The sequence below is a fragment of the Myotis lucifugus genome, unplaced genomic scaffold (genome assembly GCF_000147115.1).
Source record: "Myotis lucifugus unplaced genomic scaffold, Myoluc2.0 scaffold_211, whole genome shotgun sequence".
NCBI classification, from domain to species: domain Eukaryota; kingdom Metazoa; phylum Chordata; class Mammalia; order Chiroptera; family Vespertilionidae; genus Myotis; species Myotis lucifugus.
Window position 1 is genome coordinate 1,242,578 of NW_005871259.1, and position 25,405 is coordinate 1,267,982.

The 25,405-nt window shown below is 50.5% G+C and overlaps 2 protein-coding genes across 25 annotated transcripts; one reads left to right on the top strand and one right to left on the bottom strand.

Annotated features, from left to right (window-relative positions):
* Positions 1-545: 545 nt before the first annotated feature.
* On the bottom strand, positions 546-7,533 carry RRNAD1 (ribosomal RNA adenine dimethylase domain containing 1). Of its 13 annotated transcripts, none has more exons than XR_002831432.1 (9): positions 7,398-7,533; positions 6,868-7,200; positions 4,397-4,521; positions 4,048-4,240; positions 3,504-3,566; positions 3,081-3,224; positions 2,143-2,723; positions 1,292-1,406; positions 546-886 (listed from the first exon to the last, which is right to left on the bottom strand). XR_002831432.1 is itself a non-coding variant. In XM_006097784.3 (9 exons), the coding sequence occupies exons 2-9, from the start codon at positions 6,976-6,978 to the stop codon at positions 756-758; spliced, it is 1,437 nt and encodes a 478-aa protein (XP_006097846.1). In that variant the 5' UTR covers positions 6,979-7,200; positions 7,398-7,533; the 3' UTR covers positions 546-755. The 13 variants fall into 13 exon arrangements, 12 of the variants coding, with proteins under 12 accessions (XP_006097846.1, XP_023617349.1, XP_023617338.1 ...); XM_006097784.3 differs by having other exon boundaries at positions 1,292-1,476; positions 2,143-2,627; XM_023761581.1 differs by lacking the exon at positions 1,292-1,406 and having other exon boundaries at positions 2,143-2,325; positions 2,522-2,723.
* Positions 7,476-25,338, top strand: ISG20L2 (interferon stimulated exonuclease gene 20 like 2). Of its 12 annotated transcripts, none has more exons than XR_002831434.1 (6): positions 7,530-7,667; positions 8,230-9,078; positions 12,061-12,261; positions 13,423-13,491; positions 15,640-15,887; positions 23,542-23,650. XR_002831434.1 is itself a non-coding variant. In XM_014463519.2 (5 exons), exons 2-5 carry the CDS (start codon positions 8,344-8,346, stop codon positions 25,321-25,323), a joined length of 1,194 nt encoding a protein of 397 aa, XP_014319005.2. In that variant the 5' UTR covers positions 7,476-7,612; positions 8,230-8,343; the 3' UTR covers positions 25,324-25,338. The 12 variants fall into 12 exon arrangements, 8 of the variants coding, with proteins under 8 accessions (XP_014319005.2, XP_014319006.1, XP_023617350.1 ...); XR_002831433.1 differs by lacking the exon at positions 23,542-23,650 and adding an exon at positions 22,578-23,463; XR_002831436.1 differs by lacking the exon at positions 23,542-23,650 and adding an exon at positions 22,578-23,462 and having other exon boundaries at positions 15,715-15,887.
* The last annotated feature ends 67 nt before the right edge of the window (positions 25,339-25,405 follow it).

The window sequence follows — 25,405 nt, forward strand, 5'->3', positions numbered from 1 at the left end:
TACCTGTTTCAGGGACTGGAGGAGGGGAGCATCTGTCCCAGTGTTGTGGATCCAGAATGGAAGTTCGCTAACCTTAAGGTGGCCTTCCCAAGGGGCAGGGCTGACAGATTCTGGGACAGAGACCAAAGGGAGAGAGGCTCCCTCCAATGGAGACCTCTGAGTAACAGAAGATGCCACCTGTTCTGGAGGGCAGTGGAGTTTGGGGGTGTAAGATCTGATTGTTGCATCTCTGCAGGATCTAAGTAGAGAGGGTGCACATCTGTCCTTTTCTATACTTAGAAGTGGAAGGGAAATAAATACTCTAATTTTTTTTGGCAATCTTCACCCGAAGATATTTTTTCCATTGATTATTTTAGAGAGTAGGAGGGAGGGGGAGAGAGAAACATTGGTGTGAGAGACACACATCAATTGATTGTTTCTCGCAAGCACCCGGAGGCTGGGGATTGAACCTGCAACCCAGGTACATGCACTTGACCAGGAATTGAGCCCATGACCCTTTGGTGCACGGACCAACACTCTAAGCACTAAGCAACACTAGCCAGAGCAAGATTTTAAATTTTTAATAAATTAAAAATAAGTTTTTACATAATATTACATAACACATGGAGGGAGAGAGAGTACGAAGCTGAAGGTCTGTGGGACACCATGATTCTGGGGAGGATGCAGGATGCTGCTTCTCTGGGTGAGGAGTGCAGACTCTGCCGCCCACTGTGGCACCTGGGTGGTTTCAGATGGGGTCCAAGATGCACCTTTCCTCAGAGTGCATCAGCGTCTTCAGTCTCCAGAACAGAGAAGGCCTGACCCAGGGGCCTCTTGGTAGCCACCAAAACCAGGTTTCTGGGAGAGAGTTCAGGGCTGAAGATGGGCAGGAGCTCAGAATGGAAGCCTGGAAGAAAGGCAGGACTGCTGAGAAGAGTAGAAATGAAGCCCACTCAGCCCCACTTCTTGCCCAGGCTGCGGGCAGGCATAGCCCCTTTCCCCCATGGAGGCCCCGGGATACTAAGGAGACCCGGGTCTCTACCAGGAACACCGGTGCCTGAGGTGCTGACTTGGGAGAAGGCAGTCCTCAGTACTGCCTGGGACACTCGCTTAAAGTACACTTCAGGAATGCACGCCGGAGGCCGAGTCAGTAGGAATCTCTCTTTACAAGTCCCCCACCCCACTTCCATCCCACGGTGACTCTGAAGCAGGTGGTCTAAGAACCACTACAGTGATGTAATGTGGGACTCGAAGGAGGAACCCCAAGGTCCAGCCCCTCTAGCCCTAGGTCCCTGCTGTAGGCCGCCCTCACCCTGCTCCTGAAGGAACAGCAGCCGGTCCAGTAGAATCAGTGTCTCCACCAGTGGGGCCAGCAACAGGGCCAGGCTGAAGAAAGCTACCACGCGGTTCTCCTGGGCCTGGTGGGCCTGCAGAGCAGCCAGATTCAGTGGCAGCTGGGGATCCAGCCCCACCCGCTGCAGCCCCCGCTGCACATATCTGTGGGTCAGCCACACACAGCACTCAGTTGGTTTTAGAACCTCCACCTCCCACTCAAACTGTCCACTCCTCATTTGATTCCAACTTTGCTTGATTTGCTACCCTAATTTGTATTTTTTTTGTTGTTAATTGATTTTAGAGAGGGAGGACGGGGGAAACATCGATGTGAGAGATACATTGATTGGTTGCCTCCCGTACTCACCCCGACTAGGCGGGGATCAAACCCACGACCTGCCATGTGCCCTGACCGGGAATAGCACCAGGGCCTGCTTTCTGTCGCCCTTCGGCATATTCCGGTGCACAGGACGACCCTCCAACCAACCGAGCCACACCCTCCAGGCAGGGCCTAATTGGCACTTTTAAATGTTTCTCTGGCTATGACTTGTCTATCCAATAACAAATTGATCCAAAAATGTATTTTCAGCCAGACCTGTCCAATTACTTAGCCATATTCTTAACATTTAAGAGTCTTGACAGTCTACTGATAAAAGAATGACAACTCCCTTTTAAAGAAATTTTGAGAAGCTGCCCCAGTCAGAGAACTCAATCACTCCCCTGCCTGCATTTCGCTTCACTGTAAGACTTGCTAACGAGCGAGGGTGGGAGGGGAATCGGACCTCCGGTGGGCTCCCAACACCCCCGCCCCCCAACCTCCTCCAGCCTCACTCTTCAATCTTGAGCTCGTGGACCCTGGGTATCCCCTGCACGCCTGGCCGACGGAGCTTGGGCTGGACGTGCCGGATGACCGTCTCCAGTGCTGCCCGGTAGCAGTGGGTCCGGAGGCCAGGGCCTGCTCTCTGTAGCCTCTCGGCGTATTCCTCCAGGGCGTGGCAGGCCCCCTCCCGCAGCCTGTAGGACAGTTCATGGCCAGGCAGCGCAGCCACCCACTGACTCAGTGGGTAGCCGCCAGGGTCACTCAGCTTCATGTAGCAGCAGCCCACTGAGGCCAGGGCCACCACCTCAGGGCAGGAGGAGAAGTGCCTCAGCAAGGCGACGCTCAGGTCCCCGCAGGCATGGAGGCCTGTCAGCAGCAAGCGGGCCTCACCCTGAGGGGAGGTCTCCAGCGGAAGCAGAACCTCCTCACACAGGGTCCTAGGGTCTACCCACTGGGCCACATGGTGCGGGGAGCGGTGAGAGTGCGTTTGCACCACCTGTGGAGGGAGGAAAGGACAAGGCAGCTGGGAAGTCTGTGTGCCGTCCCCATGCCACCTCAGGCTGCAGGAGGGGTCTGTCCTCTGTGTTCCCTCCTAAGGAAGAAGATGGAGAAAAAGCTGGGGCATGGGAGAGAGCTAGACCTGGAACCAGAAGGGATAAATTACGGATGTGTCATTATAACTGCAAATTTTTCATGTCTGAGTCCCAATTTCCTCATGTGTAATGAGTCTAATACCCGACTGGCCACTTCACAGGTGGTGGTGAGATGGACGGACCCGTGTGGAAAGCACTTTGGAACCAGAGTGCCTCTAAGATGTGAAGAGGCTTTGGCGAAGGGGAGACCTGGGGGAGGGGGAGCGGGGATCAGGACCACATCATCTCAAGCTGAGAAACGTGAAAGCGGGAATCCAGCCAGGCAGACCCCGCTGCTGCAGTAAGGGCAGGCCTACCTGCGGGCTCCTCTTCTCCTCTTTTCCCAGAGTCTGCAGGAGCTCCTGGTCCAGGTGCTGGGCTCTCTCCACCAGCCTCTGATCCCCTTCGATGCTCTTCACCTTCAGCCCTAGCCCCAGAGACATGAAGCGGGAGAGATGGCCCTGGAGTCATGAGAGGGAGGGTAGAGACAGCCCTGTTCAGCTCTTATCTACTGTCACCTCTTTCAGTGGCCAAGACACCTGGGTCCCAGGCGCCCAGAGGGCTTAAATTCTACCGTTTACTTCTATCACCCCTTGGTACCTGCCTCCCTGGGCCTAGGCCTGACAACCTGTTGCCTTCCAGCTGTTCTATCTCCACACTCAACCCCCCCCCCTGCCCCCTCCTCCACACACACACACAAACAACAACAAAAATAAGAATGTTAGGAGTGTCTGGCTCACCTGGCCTGAGCCTACATCCACAACCTGGGTGCAGCCTGTGAGGTCACTCAGCTTTTTCACCAACTGAAAGAGAAGGGAATGAAGGTCTCTTGGCCATTGGTTCTTGATTCCCGGGACCATTAGCCATAATGAGGGTGGAGAAGATGAAGATGGCAGAGGAAGAGGGGTAGAGGGTGCCACGGAAGATACGAGATAGGGAAACCAGAACTAGCGGTGCTGACCCTGGGCTCAGGCTACTCTCCTCCCTCCTCTAAGGTCAGTGATTCAACCTCCCCCCAGAACAAGAAGAGCCCCTCTGTGAAGCCATGAACAGATTATGGAGGTGTGAACACAGGAATAAGACAGTGACTCCGACAAGGCTACCAACCAACACAGGATAAAAAACAAAAAAACACAAATCCCCCAAACCAGCATCAAGCTGGGGTTTTCCTACACCTGCCAAGGAAGGGACCGGCAGATGACATAAGGTGCCCACATCTTTGTAACCCACTGGCTTCAGTCCCCAGGCTCCCAGACACCACCTATACCCCAGGCATCTCCTCACCTCTCCCAGCCGCCGGATCTCATGCTGCTTCTTGGGCCTGACATGTTTTCGGAACGGAGCTTTAAGTCGGGAGCTCTGGCTGGGGTTCTCCCGAAACTCTGAGGGGGCCTGAAACTTAGGTGTCCGGGTAAAGGCCAAGGCATAGGCTGTGGACTTCAGGGCCAGCAGGGTGAGTGGCCACACTGACCTGTACCTGAGATAGCCCGGCCCAGAACCCCAGTGAATCGTTCCATTGTGTCCTGGGTGCACCCGTTTACAACCCAGGAATCCCTTGTGAGACCCTCTGAGCAATGACCGGCTACAGGGTTCAGTGCCAAGTCCCCCAGCACAGGGCCCCCCTTGCCCGTACCTGACCACCTCCCCTTCCCCAGGCATCCCCAGCAGCTGTGTGGCCAGCTGTGGTGGGTTCAGTCCATCCAATGCTTCCTGCCATGAGCAAGGGAGTGTGCCCCACAGGTTGTCTGTAAAAAATTCCTGCAGAAGGGGAGAAGCAATCAGCAGGCTCCTACCTTTCCCAAGCTTTCCCACCCCACTCTCAACACAGGGCCACTGGCTGCAACCAGCAGGTACCTACTACGCATCCGAGCTACCTCTTCTCTAAAGCCCGGCCCAGCCTCCCACTCCTTCCTCAGAGCCCAGACTGCGTTCTGAACACACCGCTCCGTTTAGCTACCAATTTCCCACTTATTTGTGTTTTCTCCATTCAACTGAATGAAGAACCTAGAGAAGGATGGTGCCTTCTCTACAATCCCATCCACACCACCACAGTGACTAACATGCAGTGTTAGTATGTTACCATTTAGTAACGGACCTGTATATATGTCAGACACTTGATAGGCCAGAATGTATTTTTATTCATTCATTTGTTGAACACAAATTCTGGAGTTTTGTGTATGCACCACATTCTATTCTAGGCTCTGAGGATACAACAATGAACCAGACAGACAAAATTCTTACTCTTGCACAGTTCACATTAAAAAGAGATGTTTTTCAGAACATCAAATGACACATGGATAAGAAAACACTAACAAAACAGTAGGAGACGTTGAGACAGTACCACTTTAGGTAAGACTAATGAGGAAAAGACCTGAGTTGACACTTGAGCTGAGACTTGAATGATGAACAGGAAACAGGCATGTAAAAAAAAATTATGTAATAGCAAACACTTATTAAATACTTATAATATGCCAGGCACTGTTCTAAACAATATATATATATATATATATATATATATATACACACACACACACATACACACACACACACACACACACACACACATTTAACCCCCAAAACAACCCTATGAGGTAGGTACCATTTTTATCCCTCATTTTACAGATAAGAAAACTAATACATAAGTAAGTAACTTGCCCAAATCAAAAAGCTAGTATCAGAGCTGAGATTTGAAATCAACCTGACTTTAGAATTCTTGCTTTTAACCATTCTACTCTATAGCCTTTCTGCTGAGGACAAACATTCCTGGCAGATCTGTAAGAGCAAAGACCCAGATGTCTGCCATATTTGTGGAGCAAAAATCAGGCCACTGGAGGTACAGTACAGTGAATGTGGGAGAGAATGAAATGTGACAGGATTCAAGAGACAGCAGGGGACAATCCCATAGGGCTTCCTGGGTAGCACAGGTATTGGTAAAGAGTTAGGATTTCAGCAAAACACCTAGGAAGCAAGGGACTGCCATGATCAGATTTTTATTTTAAAGAGATTAATCTGGCTGCTTGTGAAGAGTTGATTATGGAGGGACTGAAGTAAACACAGAGATTAATTAGGAAGCAGTCCAGGAGAGGTGATGGTAGGTTGGTCCAGGATGGTAGCAATGAAATGGAGACAAATGGGTGAACTCGGTATCTTTTCTAGAGGTAGAGCCAACAGGAAGTGTTGAAGGATTGGACTGTAGATCAGTGAAGGAAAGAGCTGAATCAAGAATGACTTCTGGGTTTAGGGGCTGAACAATTCAGTGGATGCTGGTGCCACTAACACATCATCTCATTCATTCTTCACAAGGACCCTTCAAACAGGATTCCATGTTATATCTGAGCAACCGGGGCTAGGAGGAATTTTCATTTCATACCTATGTAAGTTAACACAGCAGGGGAGGTAGGATTCTAGTTGGAGCCTGCCTAATTCTAAAGTTTAAATTGTCCATTACATTACAAAACCAGGAATTTATTCAAAGCGTGGATGAATGAACTTGTGTGTTCTGGGAATACCTCACATGCTCCTAGGACAGTTCAACGTAGCTGCAAGCATGTGTTTTATCAGTTTGGATTTGGAAAAATAACCTAGATATTAGAAATATGAATGTTTGTCATCTGCAAAAAAACAAAAAAGAAGCTCCCCCGTTTTAACCCCTTCTTGTAACGACAGACTGAAAATCATGAAAGAAAAGAGATGAGACCCTAATTCTCCAGATCAGTGGTTCTCAACCTTCCTAATGCCGCGACCCTTCAATACAGTTCCTCATGTTGTGGTGACCCCCCCAACCATAAAATTATTTTCGTTGCTACTTCATAACTGCAATTTTGCTACTGTTATGAATCGTCATGTAAATATCTGATATGCAGGATGTATTTTCATGATTACAAATTGAACATAATTAAAGCATAGTGATTAATCACAAAAACAATATGTAATTATATATGTGTTTTCCGATGGTCTTAGGCGACCCCTGTGAAAGGGTCATTCGACCCCCAAAGGGGTCGCGACCCACAGGTTGAGAACCGCTGCTCCAGTTGCTCTCCCTGTCGCGGGCACCCAGCCAAGCACACAACCAGGAGCACCCCGTCCCCAACCCCGTGGCCTCACGATGATGTAGGCGTCCAGGATGGAACGGTAGAGCGACAGCACCCGGGTGAGATTCACAGCTAGCTGCCTCCTCTCCTCGAGAGAGAGGCCCCGGGCGGAAACGCCTGGCATCGGGGCCCGGTCGGTGGCGCCTGGAGCGAGAACGCGGTGAGGACGGAAGCAGGGTCGGCACCACGCGGATCCGGAGCCCCGGCTGGGTTCAGCTCTGCAGGCGGGGCGAGAAGAAAGCGCTCAGCATTGGCCCGAGACGCTGCCTCTTCCAGGTTCCAGATGGAGGTTCAAGACCCGAGGCGTCCTCCTGACATCACAGGTCGCGACGTCCACAGCGCGAAGCTGTCAGCACGGAAAACAAGCGGCGTGGGCTGCCGGACTGTGACGCCACAGAGGCGGGCCGCGGCGTTCAGGCCCCGCCCACCCCCGCACGCCCCGCCCACCCCGCGCACTTCCCGCCCATCCCGGAAGTGGGGCTCGGGGCCCTAGCGCGCGGCAGTTCCCGCTCGTCTCGGCCTCCCCACACCTTCGAGTTGTACCTCCACGGGGCTAGAGGGGCCGGGAGCGCGCCCCGCCTCGCCGCGCTGCCGCTGCTCTAGCACTCGGAAGTCCGGACCTCGCTCCCAGGGGCAAGGATCCTACGGCCTCCGGCACGTTCCCCGCCGCGCGCCTGCCGGCCCGGGGCCCCGTCGGCGCGCGCCCATTTCCGTATCCGGTTTCAAGCGTTTCCGTTCTCAGCGGGCACATCTGAGAGGTAGGTGGTGATGGCGAGGAACAGGCTTCTGGACCGCCCAAGTGTGCTCGCCGAGGTAACTGCCCCCGGCCTCGGCCTCCCCCGACGCCCACCCCCGCTGCTGTGTGTTGTAAAAGGTCCTTTCTTGGGAGAAGGACGTGGGTGAGAAGCCTGTGGAGATGGCCTCCACCCGGAAACGGGGGAAAGGGGTACCTGGAGTTACACCTATTCGTGGGACCCGCGCTGGGGATGCCTGGCAGATCTAGATAGATGCCAGGTAAGAGTCATCTACGCCGTCCTCATCCCTGGTTTCGAGCGTACTTAGACGTTCTCTCCCTGGGCGGATGTAGAGCCCACCTGTCCCGGCTTTCCAGACTCGGAAAGAGAATCAGGCTGGTTGGCCCGCCAACCCCCTCATTTTACCAGTGGGACAGATCTAGAGATGGGGAGGTGACCTTCCTGAGGCCATGGGACTGGTGAATCGCGGGCTTGTCTCGGATAGTGTCCTGTCACTTCACATTACAGATTTGCTCCCCCTCTACCTGGGAGGTTGCTCTGCTTTATTTCCTACCTTAAGTTCTATGGAGTCGTATTGTTCTCCCATCTGAGATCTGTTATCAGTTCACTTTCTTCCCCAGGGTGTACTACAAACCTTCGGATGCTGGCCTGTGGGACTCAGCAGAGGATGAGTCCTCTCTCCTTTCATTGGTGAGCCACTCTTCCCAGCTGCTCTCCTACCATCCACCATCCTCATGTCTACCCTACTCCTCAATCTGGATTTTGGCGAACCTCCCCCCAAAAAGGCATTAGAAGGGAATGCCAAGCACCAAAAGTTTGTCAGGAAGCGGCGGTTCTTAGAGAGGAGAGGCTTTCTGAATAAGAAGAAACAGCCCCCTAACAATGTGCCCAAGTTGCACTCAGAACCTGCAAAGAAAGGGGTAACTCCTCAGGTGGATGGCGCTTGGAAAATTTCTCCCCCTCCAAAAAAGAAGAAGACTGCAGACTCGAGCAGTGGGTCAGAGCGGTCCCTGGACAAGAAAGCCTCGGTGCCCTGGCTGACCCCTGCCCCTTCACAGAAGACTGGTTCTGTTGTGGCGAAAGTGGATTTGCTGGAGGAGTTCCAGAGTTCCCTTCCAGAGATTAAGAGCCCCCCAACTCGCCCTCAGAAGAAGAACCCCCAAAAAAACCCTATTCAGAAGAGTACACCGCATAACTCCACCCTGGCTCGTTCAGAGAATAAATGCTCTGGAGCATCCCAGAAGACGCCAAGGAAGATGGTGGCAATTGACTGTGAGATGGTGGGCACAGGACCCAAGGGGCATGTGAGTTCCTTGGCTCGATGTAGCATCGTCAACTACAACGGGGATGTGCTCTACGATGAGTACATCCTTCCTCCCTGTCACATTGTGGACTACCGCACCAGATGGAGTGGTATCCGCAAGCAGCACATGGTGAATGCTACCCCCTTCAAGATTGCTCGGGGCCAGGTGAGCGTCATGGGGCACAAGGATAGCAGCCAGGTGGGTGGGGAGAGGTCCAGGTAAGTGCGGACAGTGTTGGTGGTAGGAGAAGGCAGAATATTTACAGAAAGAGCTGGGGATTATTTGTATAACTGGAACAGGTAGCCTGCAATGAAGGGGATAAAAGACACAGGGTTGATGTGTCCGATTTCTAATTTCACTCATTGAGCAAAACTGCTCATTGTGGTACTGGGTACTGGGTACTGGGAGCGCAACAAATGAACAGGAAAGGAAGATGAACCAGGGAGGCCTGCAGAGGGCGCCCTTGGTCCACCTCTTTGTAATTTCAGCGTCACATTCTTTGCTTTCTCTAGTCCTAGTCTCTGTTCCAATAATTGCTCATATGACAAAACAGTGGATTTTTTTTTCAAACTATAAGGGAAAGTTTAATTAGGAATTCATAGAGGTAAAGAAGTGAGTGTTAGAAGAAATGGGCTCAGAAAACAAGTTCAGAGGCAAAAAAAAAGGGGGGGGGGTGACCCTTGTAGCTTAGGAGAGAGAAGGGTAAAGGAAATATGCCTGGGAGGAAGAAGAGGAGGAGAGGGAAGATGTGGGTGTGCTCCCAGGAGGGGAGAGCGCCTAGCCTTCAGAATGGAGTTAAAGAACATTGTCTTCATTAGGCTTAGGAGAGGCAGAAGATGGGGGTGGGTCTCTGACAGCAAATCCACTCAGCTTTAACAAGGGCTTTGTGTTGAAGTTAATGTGAAGTAAAGGTGTTGGTGGACAATAAACTGGAGGTGAAATCAAGAGCAACTAAATACTTAGTTGATTACACTACATCTGGTTTTCATCATAAATCACTTCCCAGTGCCCAAGCTGTGCATGAGACTAAGGCAGTGATGGCGAACCTTTTGAGCTCGGCGTGTCAGCATTTTGAAAAACCCTAACTTAACTCTGGTGCCGTGTCACATATAGAAATTTTTTAATATTTGCAACCATAGTAAAACAAAGACTTATATTTTTGATATTTATTTTATATATTTAAATGCCATTTAACAAAGAAAAATCAACCAAAAAAATGAGTTCGCCTGTCACCTCTGACACGCGTGTCATAGGTTCCCCATCACTGGACTAAGGTCTATCCCAATGAGTCTGGCCCCTCCCAAGAGGTCCTGTTGGGAGGCCACGCACTGATTTTTCTAGGACTATTGCTCTTGCTCACAACCTATTTGGAACTCCATTTTGGAGTGGCCTTCAGAGCCCATGGCATAGTTTTTGGTTGTCCTCACTGGTAGGTAGTATGTCATACTTTAGGATCCTGGAATCATGGGAAGCTACTTGGTTGCAAGTCTAGTGTGCATAAGTTTCCTGAACAGCTGGTAAATACCCTTTGGTTATGACAGGAGGAGCTATACAGCAGTGAAACTGACTTTCTGTTAAAACAGCACTGCTCTGGCTCAGTGGTTGAGCATCGACCCATGAACCAAGAGGTCCCTAGTTCAATTTCAGAACAGGGCACATGCCCAGATTGCAGCCCGATCCTCAGTTGGGGGCATGCAGTAGGTAGCCGATTGATGTTTTTCATCGATGTTTCTGTCTCTCTCTCAAAAAAAAAAATTAATAAAAACATTCAAAACAGCCAAAACCGGTTTGGCTGAGTGGATAGAGCGTCAGCTTGCGGACTGAAAGGTCCCAGGTTCGATTCCGGTCAGGGGCATGTGCCTGGGTTGCGGGCACATCCCCAGTAGGAGATGTGCAGGAGGCAGCTGATGGATGTTTCTCTCTCATCGATGTTTCTAACTCTCTCTCTCCCTTCCTCTCTGTAAAAAATCAATAAAATATATTTAAAAAAAAAACACAAAAAACATTCAAAACAAAACAGCACAGGCATGGGTCACCCACTTCTCTCTACAGCCTTAGTCTACAAGTGATTCTTTTTTTAAAAATACATGTTTTTATTAATTTTAGAGAGGGAGGGAGGGAGGGAGAGAGAGAAAGAAACATCGATCTGTTGCTCTCATACGCACCCCAACTGGGGACCAAACCCACAACCTGGGCAAGTGCCCTGACCTGGAATTGAACCAGCGACCTTTCCATGCTCGGAATGACGCTGAACCAACTGAGCCACACTGACCAGGGCCATGAGTGATTCTTAATCTTTTATGGTTTGTAGACCTTTTGAGAATATGATGAAAGCCATAGACTCTCCCTGCAAAAAAACAAACTGTATACTAGTATATATATGTATTGGCCTGTAATTTGGGGCTTCTGTCACCTCCCTGGAGCCCATCTTTGACTCCGTTTGTCCCAGCCTTCTACCTAAGGTCAACATAATGATAATGTTTAAAGAACTTCAAGTAGCAAGCCAGAAACAAACTATATAGTTACATAAACATCCTGAATGTGAGTGTGATTTAAGACTGTAGCAAGTTAATCTATCATTGGAGTGGAAATTGATGAGAAGGTAAGGAATCACAGACAATGTAAGTTCTAAAAGGGTTACACTGAAAAATATCTACTTTCAGGGAAGGGGGTTCGGGGACTGGGTGAAAGAAGTGAAAGGATTAAGAAATACAAATTGGTAATTATAAAATAGTCATGAGGATATAAAGTACAGCATACAGAGTGTCGTTAATGACATTGTGATAACTATATATGATGCCAGGTGGATGCTGGAATCTTGGGAAGAACACCTTGTAAAGTACTAGTATATGATTGTCTAACCACTATGCTGTACTCCTGAAACTAATACAAAATAGTATTGAAAATAAGCTGTAATTGAAAAATAAAAATAATGCACACGTGCACACACACAAATACCTACTTTCACCTTGTGGGGAGAAGATAGATTTTAAGTGAAAGAAAACTTGGGGGAGAGGGCATTTCAAAGAGAAGGAGGTGGGCACTTGATGGAAAGAATCTGAAAGGACCTAGGACCACGATGGACTTTTAGGATGCAGGGCTCCACCTGAGTCCTACTCCTTACTACCTCTTCCATGCCGATTTCAGATCTTGAAAATACTCACAGGGAAGATAGTGGTGGGACATGCCATCCACAATGACTTCAAAGCCCTTCAGTACTTTCACCCCAAGTCTCTTACCCGTGACACGTCCCATATCCCTCTTCTCAACCGGAAGGCTGACTGCCCAGAGAACGTTACCATGTCTCTGAAGCACCTCACAAAGAAGCTGCTGAACCGGGACATCCAGGTAACCTCTCCCCAAATGCCGCCAGCCCCTTGGTTGGACACTGGGGGGTCCTTTCTTACGGCCTCTCCAGGCTCTGGGCCCAGAATTCCTTTGTAGATAAATCCAGGCAGGCTGCTCTTAAAGCAGTGGTTCCCAAACTTATTTGGCCTACCGCCCCCTTTCCAGAAAAAATATTACTCAGCGCCCCCTGGAAATTAATTTTTTTTAAATTTTAATAGCAATTAAACAGAAAGATATATGTATTAATGTTTCTACCTTTTTCGTAAAATATAGTAAAGAAAGGTGTAAATTAGAAACATTGAAGTTTGAAATTATGAAACTATTTATTAACTCAGAATAGAAAGGTAATACAAAAAAAGTTAAAACAAATGCACCTGTGGCCATCACCGCCCCCCTGGATCGCTGCAGCGCCCACCAGGGGGCAGTAGCACCCACTTTGGGAATCACTGTCTTAAAGGAAGAGCTTTGGGCTAAGAGGCCCATTGATCTCTATGTGTACATAAGGATAATTCCTGTTCGCTACCAGTGTTCCAAATTGTACTTGGGAAAGGAAAAAAAAGTCTTAAGTGGGTGTAAAACCCTAAGAAACTAGAAAACCAGGTGGTGATGGTCTTTTGACCTCAGAGTGGATGGAAGGACCTCTCATGTATTTCACATATTTGGCATTCAAGAAGGGGGTGACCTGCCTGGTAGAGGGTGTAGACATGCCATAAAGAGTTAAGGAACTGGGGAAAATGGAAGACTTAGAAGGCCTGGCTATGATCTAGATGTCTTGTCTCTACAGAATAGAAGAATATGGCATTCACATGTTGCCACAGAAAGGATTGAGGCGGATAAGAGCAGACTTCCTAGGAGTTGAACCCTTGAAATTAAATAAGGAGTAGGGCCCTACCATAGTTCTACCTTTGCAGCCTACTAACTGCAGAAACAACTGCTTATATAAGGGGTTAGGGGGAACCGGTAGGGAAGGGGGGAAAACAACACTTTTTAAAAAACCTTTATTGTTGAAAGTATTACATATGGCCCTTTTCCCCCCATTGCCCTCTCCAACCTCCCCCCCGCCCCCCAAGCCTTCACCACCCCATTGTCTGGTCTATGGGTTATGCAGATAAAACAACACTTTCTTATAGCCCAATGCTTTTCTCTTCCTCCCTCGTTCAGGCTGGAAAAAGTGGACATTCCTCTGTGGAAGACGCTCAGGCCACCATGGAGCTGTACAAGTTGGTTGAAGTTGAGTGGGAACAGTACCTGGCCCAGAATTCCCCTAAAGATTAGCAGCAGTGGGGACACAGGGCAGCGAACCAATGGATGGCTCTACCTGCTCCGCACCTTTGGAAGCTAGAGTTATTGGGGAGGGTGAGACGCTCTACCCCAGACTTAATATCCACTGAAATCTCACCTCAGGTGTTGTGTTCTGTGTCTGGTTAAGTATCCCATGGAAGGAGGAAGTTTCCGTGCCAGCACCCAGCCCTATACTGTTTACCTCTTAAATGGTGCTAACCACAGGCCCCAGAGTGCTTTGTTCTAGTCAAGCTTTTTTACTTTCAAGGGCAGGGCATATTGGGAAATGTAGTCTCCCAAACTGCCTTATCCAAGGGTGGCCATTGTATGCCTTCTGTTCTCAAGTGGTGAACAGCACCCCTTTTCACTCTCAGAAGTATCCTGGTTGGATGATAAATTGTGTGATCACATATCAGAGTCTACATCTAGTTTGTGTCAGGATATCGCCTATTTATCCCGCCCTGACTTCCAGAGAAGCCATCCCTGGTGAGGTGTGGTCCATGGGATTACAGGGCAGTCGAGGTAAGAGTGTGACTTGGAAGTCAACTTTTATGATTTAGGAAAGCTGTCTCTTTCCTAAAGCATGAGAGGATTTATTTAACTGAGATCCCACTTGGTAGGTTAAAAGATTTAAAATGTTTAAATGGTTTTAGTCTTTTTTCCCCCTGTCAAGGGTAAAAATTTTATTTTTAAATATATTTTTTATTGTTGATTGTATTACAGATGTCTCCCATTTCTCCCCTTACCCCTGTCCTCCCAGCAGTTTTTAGGCTTTTACTTTGCTAAACCAAGCCTCTCAAAACTCAAATTGTTCCCTTGATAAATTTTTTTCTTGATAAATTTTAATAATGGAAAAACAATTATGTGGTGTTTTGTGTTTTGTTTTTTTAGAGAGGAGGGGAGAGAGAGAAAAACATCAAAGTGAGAGAGAAACATCAATCAGTTGCCTTTCATATGCACCCTGACCAAAGATTGAACCCACAACCTGGAACTGTGCCCTGACTGGGAATCGAACCCGCCATCTTTTGGTGTAGGGGACAACGTTCCAACCCACTGAGCAACCCAGCCAGGGTGTGTGGTATTTTCTTATTAACTTTACATTAAACTTTTGTCACGGGTCCTGTAGGGCTATAATTCTGTAAGGGGGTTCCAGAGTCTCTGGATGACACTAACTAGGCCCTTGTTTGCTGGAAATCATGGGGAAGCACTGACCAAGCCTTTTGTGTAGCCCGTGTGCTCTGGCGCCTTGTCCTCATCCTTACCACATACCAAGGACCACACCTCAAATCACACCCCAAGACATTAGGATGCCTGTATATGGAGTGCATGTGACCAGGAAAGTGACTTGGAGAATGGGCACATGGGAGTGATGGAGCAAGAGAGGAAGGGTGCTTGGTGCTGCCAGCCTGGTTGCTCCTGCTAGCTCTTCCTTGGTGGTTGCACACCCTCATTTTGGGAATGTGAGTCACAGGTCTAACCTTGTGTCTGGGATCACTGTCTTGAGGAAATGCAGACTCCATATATACAGCAGGACTTGTGCCCTCCTGAGTGGCTGGTTTGGCTCCAGGGGCCAGAGTCACGGTCATGGCTGCTTGTAGCAAGGAATTTTCTGCAGCCGCACCAGACTCAACATGGTCTTGTCACGCCCTGTGCTGCAGGATCTGCTTGCACAGGCAGCTGTTGAGTTCTGAGCAAGTTGGTTCCTGCTGAGCCCAACATGAAATGTCCATGACACCTTATAAAGAGGTGCCAAGTGTCCTATACACTAGGAAAGCCACACCCCAAACTGGGTATACACATCAAAGCACATTACACTGTGCTTACATATACATTATATTGTGATCAGTAAACTAGAAAATTCTCGTTTGAGTTCAGCTTTTAGAGTACCTGTTGGCTGAAACAAACCTGGCTTTGTGTGTATCTTGGTAAAGTAGCACCTGGCTGTCATGCTTCATCCCCTCACCCCATGTTCTGAAGGGTCCCTGGTCTCAGTCTAACATTGGAAAGAACTCAGTCTTACTTTGCTCGCCAGGAAGAACCTGGGGGACTAAAGAACCTTGTAACCATTTCCTCGCTTTTCTCTCACTTTCTGGTCAGAGCCCAGCTTCCCCTGCAGAGTGCCCGGGGATGTCCTGTCATTCGGTCCTTCCTTCTCCACCCCTCTGTCCCCAGGATCCCAGGCTTCCACTGATAATAGAAGAGCCCCATTGCAGATTGCTGCCTGAGTCTCTGTCAACAAGTCCTGTTTGGCAGAGGGGACCACATGCATGATAAAACACAAGCTCTTCTGATACTCTCTTCATGGCATAATGATGTTTCTAATGCTAAGAGGTCCCCCACTGCAGGTGAGCCTGGGAAAGGGCAAAGATTGAGAACTGTATATGCCGAACATAATAGTCTAAAACTCCACGTAACCAAGTGGTTCTCAAAAGAGGAAGGGGGCCTGGCCGGGTAGCTCAATGAGAGCACTGTCCTGATACACCAAGGTTGCAGGTTCCGGGTCAGGGCACAAACAGGAACCAACCAATGAATGCATGGGTAGGGGGAATGGCAGGTCCAAGTTTCTCCCTCTCTCTCTAAAATCAATGTTTTAAAAAAATTCAGATGATAGCACTGTCCCTTTCTCCACTTTAAAGAACCAGGGATCTAGTGAAGGCTCCAAGGAGGAATCATTTAATTCCTAGTTTAACAGATGATTACAGCCGACAATAGGAAAGATCAACAGTGCTGTAATTATGAACTTGCCCCAAGGCATGTTAGCCCAAGTCCAAGTTTAGAGATGAATATCCATGTATGCAATATGCCAGGCACATCTATGAATACCCTAAATCTACAGTCTGTGTCTTATTCACAAAGCACCTTCACTTACCTGTACTATAGAGTAAGTCCACCAAACAGCTGTGTCTTCATAAAAACGTACAAACCTGTAGAGATATGAGTTATTTGAGCCAAATGGACGACAAATTCCAGGAAGCAAAATCTCAATAAATTGAGAAAATGCTCCTAAGAATGGCAGTTTTACAGCTTATTTTATACATTAGAATCAAAGGAGGAGACATAAGGGGTGGGGGTACATGAAATTGATTGGTAGATTAGGGAGACAGGAGAAAGCAAAGGGGAGGGGATCTCTGAGATTGTATAAAAAGTAAAACAGACTTTTACATTGGTGGGTATAAGATAGTTGACATTTACAGCACATGGAGATGGTACGTAGGGGAACAAGATAACAATGAGGGATTCTGTGGGATGCTTCGGTGAGGTGGGTATCCCTGAGATCTGGAAAAGGGGATTGACATTCCAAGGGTATGTTATCTTAGATGCAAAAAGACAATAGACAGGCTCATTTAAGACTGACCTTGTTGCCTTGACTGGTGTGGCTCGGTTGGTTGGGTGTTGACCCATGTACCATAGTTCAATTCCAGGTCAGGGCACATGTCGAGCTTTTGCTGGCTCCATCCCCAGTAAAGGCATGCAAGAGGCAGCCAATTGATATTTCACTCTCACATTGATGTTTCTCTCAATCTCACTCTAGAAATTTTAAAAAATAATAAAAAGATTGACCTTTGTCAAGGAAGCTATAGTCCTAGGATGTGACTACCGCCATGACTAGTTTTTGGTTAGGAATTTTTATGTTCAGACTATCCTGTGTGGTTACTTTTGGTCTCTAAGTTTATAAGGCCCACCTTGCAGGTCTCCCCTGATTTAGTATATGGTCCCTTTTTCATCCACAGCTGTATAGAGTAACAGCAAGTTACCTGTTTGACATTGGGTTTTAAGTTTGATTTTACCCCTTGCTAAATTTGTGACATTGTCACTTTGCCTCTTGGAGCCTAATGATTCTAGCTTCAAAATCCTGGAGATAGACTCTCTATATATATATATTTCAGAGAGGAAGGGAAGAGGAGAGGGAGAGAGAAACATCAATGATGAGAGAGAATCATTGATCTTCTGCCTCCTGCATGCCCCCCACTGAGGATCAAGCCAGCAACCCTGGCATGTGCCCTTGACCGGAATTGAACCCAGGACTCTTCAGTCCACAGGCCAATGCTCTGTCCACTGAGCCAAACCAGCTAGGGCCTGGATTCTTTTCTAACCCTTTATGTTTAACTGATGATTGGCAACTCTTTATTGAGTGCTTCTCTGTGCCAGGCACAGTGTTAACCCCTTTAGGTTCATTTTCCCATTCTCTGTAAGGGAGGGGGTGGTATTCTAATCTAACAGCTGAGTAAACCAAGGATGACAAAAGGTAAGAAATCTTCCCCAGGCCAAATAGCTGAAGGTTGGTGGTGCTGGCACTCAGACCTGTCAGGTTTGCCAGTCTGAAGCCTCTGCTATTAGCCACGCCCTACTCTGCTATTAACACATCCAGGTGGCATCTGGTGAGACTTGGAATCCTTCCACTCAAATTTTTATGAAGCACCTGCTATGTGCCAGGCATTTTGCTAGGCATTAAGGGAAGTAGCCTTGTCTTTGCCCCCAAGTTGCGTACAGCAACATGAGGAGAAACCAGTGTACTAATTCCAGTGCACAGTGGCAGGTCCTGTCCACATTCACTGAGAGATTTGAAGCAGGGGAGTGATATGATCAAATTTGAGTATTAGGAAGATGACGCTGGCAGCAGCCAAATGGAAATTGGATTGAAGAAGGGCCAGGAGATGAGTCCTTGTTTGAGTAATTTGGATGAGCAGTGATGGAAGCCTGAATCAATGAAGTGGGAAGATGCATATGAGCATCACTGAGGAGGTAGAATCAACAGGACTCAGAGATCAGGGCAAGAGGACTAAAGGTAGACTTGATATTTGTGAATTACAGTGAACAGGCAAGCATGGTGCCATTGACCACAGTAGAGAACATGGCAGGCAGAAGAGCAGGTTTTTGAAGAAGATGAATTGGGTATTGATTGGGATGACTTTAAGCTGCCTAAAGATAGCCAAAGGGAGATATCAGCCAGCAGCTGATACCAGACTGGAACTCAGCAGAGGTAGTAAGTGGCCTAATTGGGGGCAGATTAGCTTTACATATGCAGATGACCTTGGGTCTGGTTGATCCTGAGCAAATGTTTAAATCTGAGTCGATATCTTTGGTCTTTCAACTCCCAACCAAGTTCCTGTACACACTGGCTTCGCAAAGAGTGCTCAGGGAGTGCATGTGTGCCTCACAAGTGGGGACCCACATGTGCTTGGGGGTGGAGATTTGCTGGGTTGCATGATCTTTAGTTATCAAGGCGGTGACTGAATAGATAAGTGACATGTAGTGGCACTGCAGAGGGGAGGGGTCCTGGTAAGCCAGGTCTCACTCCCCAGCCCTCCTGTGCACCAGTCCCTGGCCTTTGTGAATTCCTACATAGACCTTTGTTCTGGTGTCTTCTCTGCCCTCCCATCACTTAACTGTGCTGACTGACTTGTCTTGTTTCTTTCTTTAATATGTACGGCTTCTGGCCTTATTTAGGGACATCATCAACTATGCTTTCTTTGAAAGAATATATATAACACATAGGATATTGAGAAGCAGGGTGGGGGGAGAGAGAAGGTGTTTTTAAGAATTTGGCATAGCCGAAACCGGTTTGGCTCAGTGGATAGAGCGTCGGCCTGTGGACTGAAGGGTCCCGGGTTCGATTCCAGTCAAGGGCATGTACCTTGGTTGCGGGCACATCCCCAGTGGGAGATGTGCAGGAGGCAGCTGATCGATGTTTCTCTCCCATCGATGTTTCTAACTCTCTATCTCTCTCCCTTCCTCTCTGTAAAAAAATCAATAAAATATATTTTAAAAAAAAAGAATTTGGTATGGAAAAGCAAGCATACCTTAATTCTCTGCCAGGCTCAACCAGATTCCATTCTGAAATGTTTAGGAGAAAGCTTTAGAATCAGGCAGATTCTAAGGAAACACAAGGAAAGCTCTTGCACAGTGTGGGCTCAGTCACGCCTCTCCTCTCCCAGGCCTGGGGATTGAGGGTTGGGCCCTGCGCCTGTGACCTGACCCCTCAGTCTCAGTGCACAGCAGCGCCAGGAACCCGACTTGTCTGGCATCCCTCAGCCAGAGGCAACTTCCCCAAAGGCCAGGCCCTTCATTTCCTACCACCCCGTGGAATCCTGTTTGGTGGCCTCTTTGGAAAGATTCCATGAGAGGGATCCAAACCATAACCCAAGGAGGAAGAAGGAGAGTCCCTTGTTCTGGGAGCTGGGGCCCACACCCAGGACCCACAGGGAGGCAGAGGCAGATAATCCAGCCTGGCCGCTTGAGACCTGAGGCTGTGCTGACAGAGTGGTGAGATCTGGGAAGCTTTCCTGAAGGAGAGGAGGTGGAGCTGGGGTGGGAGCAAAGGGGCCCGGGCTGGGGAAAGGGTAGAGTATTCTGGAGGCTTCCTCAGAGGCTAGAGCCACCCCCCACACACAACCCACCTCTGCCCACTCTCCACTCCAAGGCAGGGACTGACTCCTCCCAGCTTTGGAATCAACTCCCTGAGTCTCCTGGAAGCTGGCACCAAGGGGTCAGGGAGCGTATCGGAGGAGACTGGCCCACAGAGACCATATGCCCACAGGCCGTGAGAAGGGCCCATCCCAGAGAGGATGATGCCCTCTCTCGGTTGTGAGCTCAGTGGGAAGACTGACTAACCAAAAACCCAGATCATCTGGAAACCTGTGGCTGACAGTCCCAGAGCTTTGGGACTTAGGAGGTGTGAAACCGTGGCCAGGAGGTTGGCAACTGTGAAATCCAGGAGCTGCTCTCTCCTTTGATCCCCAGGGACATGTCCCTACGGATTCCCAAGTGCCAAAGCTCCCACTTGGATGTGTTCCCCAGGTTGGTAGAGGAGACAGGCCGGGGAGGCTGGGAGCTTCTCAGGGCAGTGCGCCTGCTCAGCCTGGCTAACTGATGTTCACAGCTGCTAGCCCAGTGCCCTTGGGAATCCAGGCCGGCTGAGAGGCCCTGGTGGCTGGGATGGGGTAGGGGGTACCGGGCAGTGGGAGGCGGAGACTGTTCAGTCTCTCTTTGACAGCTAACATTTTCCAGAGCTGGCGCCCGCAGGGGAAAGGAAATCGGAGCTTCCCACCTCACACATCTTTTTCCCATTTTGTTCAGGCTGCCCAGGGAAAGCCATTAGGGCTAGGTCAGGCTGGGGCCTCCCCGCCACCCATCTCCAGTCTATTATAAGGAGGGGCTGCGGGGGGAGGGTCACTGGAAGGACAAGCCCTAGCCTGCCTAAGGGGCCAGACTCTGAACTCATGCCCCTTCTTAATTCCCTGCCCGCTCATGATGGAAGGGTGGGGGCAGGGACCAGGAAACTGGGCTCCTGGCACCTCCCTTGCTCTTCTTAAATCCCCCTGCACCTCTGATTCTGTCTCTAAGGAGTCTGGCCCTCTGGCCCCAAGGGCCAGGGCCTGGTCAGCAGCAAGAAGGGCCCTGGGGTTGGGGAAGCTGGTCCTTATTACTTCACTCCTAGGGCTCCCGCCGCCTCCTGGAGCTGCTAGCACAGCTGGTTTCCATAGGCCCCTAGGAGCCGGGCTGGGAGCAACTATTGTGTCTGGAAACAATAGCTACATTTGGGGGCTGGAGAGAGGAGGGAAATAAAAGCACTCAAGTGCCTTGCAGAGGAGTTCTCCCCCAGCTGCCTGACCTTCCTAAGGCTGAGCTGACCTCTCAGCCCCTCTTACCTGGAACCCTCCCCGCACCAGCAGTGCGTCAGTCCATTACCCTCTTTTTATCCCTATCCAGAACCTCCAAGCCCAGACCTGGGACCCCCTCAGTGTCTTCTCTGGGACTTGCCTTTCCTCCTTCCCTCCTGCCTCTTTCCTCTTCAATCCTGGAGTCTGGTTATCTGGCCCGGTGCCCACCTTCTGCAGTTCAGGCTAAAGGAGGCACATAGCACACACCCAGTCTGCAGCCCTGCTGATTCATCGAGAAACTCCCTCCAGTTCATCTCAATGAGGAGAGGGGTTCCTGGACTCCCCACTCTCCTTCCATTCCCCAATCTCAGAAAGTGGGAGAGGTGGCACTGGGCGAAGGCTTGGGCTCCCTAGGCCCAGCACCTTGGGCAACAGTGGCAGGCTTCGAGGCTAGACCGCAGGTGTCCAGCCGCCAAACTTGTCACAGCTACAGCCTTCTCCCTGGTGCCCTGGACTGCCAGGGGTTAAAGGGCCAGTGCAGGGCAGGAGGTGGGATCAGCAGAGGAGTCTGGCCCAGTCACTGGATCACAAAAGACAAGAGTTTAACTGCAGGTCATGTTGCTGATTGACTTCTCCATCCAGCAGTGCTGCCCTCGAGGAGAGAAGGAGCCACAGCTGGCCAGGGTCAGGCCCAGGTCTGATCCGCTCTAGATGTGGACTTCCCCCAGCAGTCCCAGCCACACTAGATCCCCATCTCTCCCTGGAGATTCTCTGAGAAGCAGGGAGGCCAGGAGAAAGGGGGGGTCAAACTGGTGCCGTTCACTGTACAGTGGGGCCTTGACTTACGAGTGTCCCGACTAACGAGTTTTTCGAGATACGAGCCGTCTCTCGGCCGATTTTTTGCTTTGAGTTGCGAGCTAAAATTCGGGTTACAAGCCAGCTTCAGATACCCCACCGCTAGTTGGTGCAGTGAACGTCACAGTGAACGCCACAGCAGCCCAGCATCACATGTCTCACTCGTTCACTGTTGATTTGACATACGAGTAATTTGAGTTACGAGCTCCGTCATGGAACGAATTAAACTCGTAAGTCAAGGCCCCACTGTAGTAGGAAAGGAAACAGCAGGGGCCTGAGTGGGGAAAAAGATGACCCCCCCCCCCATGCCTGACTGGCAAGAAGCACCAATGTGGGCAGAGGAAAAGAGAAGCAAAGACCCCAGGGTCAGAGAATAAGGTCAGTGCGGCAGCTGCCAGCACCTGTTGGAGGTCCCCAGGCTCTTCAGTGACTACCTGTGTACTGCCCGCGCCCCCCCACCACCCCCTCAAGAGACCTCTTTCAAGGGACAGAGATTCAGTCCAGACACCTCCTCAGTCAGTTCATCCCCTCCTCCTTTTGTCTCCCTTGCTCTTCCGTTGGTTCACCTGACCTGCTCAGCGTGCTGGCCCAGCCCTGAGGAGAGCATTGGCAGCTGGAGCTGGGAACCAGGTAGCAGAGCCAAAAACAACAGAGGAGCCGCCTGGCTGCCTCGCCTAGATGCTGCGCAGCCCATTCCTGGTCTAACTGTAACACCTCCTATTGCAGCTTCTCCCCCCTGTGGTTCTGACCCTACCGGGCCACACCTCCTCCCTTTGCCAAGGCCTGGAGCTGGCCCTAAAGGTCAGCCCGGTGTTCTTTGAGTCCAGCTGCTCATACCTTCCCTAGTGCTCAGGGTCTCTCCCCAGCACCCAAAGGTTTCTGGGAAATGGGTCGCCTATTTTCTGGATCTCTGGCTCCATCTCCCAGCTTGCGCGGCAGCTTGCTGGAAGTTCTTTTTGGCTCCATCCATCCTGCTCAATGGCAATTTTATTTGGGAGAATCAGAGCCTTATCAGATTTGAAAAGGGCTGGGTCCCTGAATCCAGGGAGACAGGAATGGAACATTCCCATGGGTATGGAGGATCAGACCAGACCAGGAGGCAGGATGCTCAAGTCCACACTGTGCTAAGTGAAATGCTGAGGGTTAGGGAGACCAGGAGACACAACTGTTCTGGCCCAGCCATTCCCAACTGTTAGTCTGATTGAATAATCGAATCAACACCCCTCCCCTGGGAACTGACCTTTAGGCCACTTCACAATGGACATTCCCTTTCACTGAGACCACATTCCACTTGCTAAGACCATTATCCTTCCCCTCTGGACCTTCCTAGGATCCGGACCGCCCAGAGAATTCTCCGCCCAGAAAAAGCCCGCCTAGTGTCCTTTAAAACCTCTGACTCCCTGTCCCTGGGTGCTGGCGCCATTTGGGGGCTCAGCCCATCTGGTATCCAGATGACCTAATAAATTTCTAATTTCTTACCACTCTGGCTGCATGAGTTCTTCCTTCGGCAACCCTAACACCAACTCCTTTTTTCCACTCTCAGACCTTCCATCCTCTGTTCAAGTCCTGCCTTCTTTGCTGCCCCTACAAGGCGTCCCCGAGACTCAAGGCCCACCCCCACCTGGGTTTCATTTCCACATGACTCCCAGCCAACAAACTCTCTGACCCAACAGATGCAATAACACGGCTCAGGGTGAGGCCCTTCCACAAGTGCTGAATTTGGCCAGAGCTTCTCTTTGGCCCCAGTTGGGGGTGAGGGTGAAGGGTACATGACTCTCCCACTCTTCCCATTCCTCCCCCCACCCAGCCTCAAGGGAGTGATAGAGAGGGGTGGGGTGTCTCCTTTTCCCAAGGCCCAGACCCCTTAATCGAGCACACAATATAGCCACTGTCCCTCACACTTCCCCAGCCATGCAGATGCCTGCTCATCTCCATTCCTTCTGTTGCAAAACCAGCCACTTTCCTCTTCGCCACACTGCAGTGCAACAGTCCTAGAATGTTCCTTCCCTAATTCTCTCTCTCTCCTGTTTCCTCCTCACCCCGCCCATCCTGCCGCTGCTCCCCCAGCTTTTCTCACCAACTTTGCACCCTCCCCAACTTGAGTCTTCAAATTCCTGGGAGAGCCCCCAGAGGGGTATGGCACAGGCTCCTAGAAAGGGGGAGCGGGTTGCCCCCACCAGATCTGGTCGTAATTAAAAGACCAGCGACATTGAGAAATTCCTTATTGATCCCGGCAGGAAATTAGAGCCAGTTGTTTGGGACTGAGCGACTGATGCTGACTAAGCTCCCCCCCATTGCTAGGTTCCCCGGCCCCTCTCGTAGGCTCCCCCACTCTCCCATTCTCCTTCCGTTAGCCCCCTTCCCCCTTACCACCCCACCCCAGCCGTCTCATCCCATTCCCTTTCCTTGACTCCCTTCCCCAGCATCTTCCTTAAGCTCCGCACCCACCCGCCCTCACCCCTGCACTTTACAACGGGTTAACGGGGCTGCTGGAGGCTGAGACCTCCAGCCTCGCTTGCTCAGCACCCTCCTCCAGACCCCCGGACCACCTCCCTCAGCCAAGGTTGGGGTGCAGGGGCTGGAGCTCAGGCCCAGAGCTGCCAAACCACAAACACATCTGGAAAAAATTCCCTTCCCAGCCTGACTTCCCTTTGTCTTCTGTCTTTTTGGAAATTCTGGCCGGCTAGTCAGTGGGGGGAATGAGGAAGTAAAGGGAGGGGAGTGGGCCCAGGCCTCCCTGCCCCCACCCCAGGGAGCTCCCGTCCAGCCTCCCCAGTGTCCTCGGCCAGACCATGTCCCCCCTGCATGCTATTGTAGGTCTAGGCGCCCTCGTCCTGGGGATCATCTTCTGGGCGAGGTTTTAACATCCTCAGTAACCAGGCTGGTGGGGGCGTGGGCCCGCCGGGGCCCTTCTCTTTGCAGCAGGCTGGCTATGGAGCAGGGGACGGGACTGTTCTGGCTGGGGGCTCAGGAGGGCTGGAGAGGAGTGGAGATGGACATAGTGATTTGGGTGGAAGAGGTAGGGGGCAGTGAGGGGGAGGGGGGCGGTGGGAGTCTGGTTTCAGCCATGTTCCCTCCCTTTGGCTGGGAGCCCGATTTCACTGTCAGAACCTAATCCCTCTCCCTTTACCTACAGCACTGCTGGAGCCGCGGTGGGGGAGGAGCACAGGCAGAGCCTGCAACTCCGGGGCGAACATCCCCCAGGGACACCCCCTCCTTGCTACCACCTCTGCTTTTGTCTGTCCTTCCTCAGAGATCTCTACCTGCTGCCCTCTGCCTTCCAGAAGCCCAGCCCCCCCACCCCAAGATAAGCTCCTCCGCATAAAACCGAGACCCCTAAGCCAGCCTGAACCTCCAGCTCCCTTCTTTAAATCTGACAAGTGTATTCGTGACGGCTGCGCGAGGCC

Excerpts from the sequence above, each read along its gene's own strand:
- ISG20L2 (XM_014463519.2), top strand. The coding sequence starts at position 8,344 with ATGTCTACCCTACTCCTCAATCTGGATTTTGGCGAACCTCCCCCCAAA. Across the intron at positions 9,079-12,060 it reads TCAAGATTGCTCGGGGCCAG|ATCTTGAAAATACTCACAGG; the intron begins GTGAGCGTCATG and ends TGCCGATTTCAG. Across the intron at positions 13,492-25,134 it reads AGCTGTACAAGTTGGTTGAA|CACTGCTGGAGCCGCGGTGG; the intron begins GTTGAGTGGGAA and ends CTTTACCTACAG.
- RRNAD1 (XM_023761570.1), bottom strand. The coding sequence starts at position 6,978 with ATGCCAGGCGTTTCCGCCCGGGGCCTCTCTCTCGAGGAGAGGAGGCAG. Across the intron at positions 4,522-6,867 it reads TCCTGGACGCCTACATCATC|GAATTTTTTACAGACAACCT; the intron begins GTGAGGCCACGG and ends CCCCTTCTGCAG. Across the intron at positions 4,241-4,396 it reads GGGGAAGGGGAGGTGGTCAG|GTACAGGTCAGTGTGGCCAC; the intron begins GTACGGGCAAGG and ends GGGCTATCTCAG.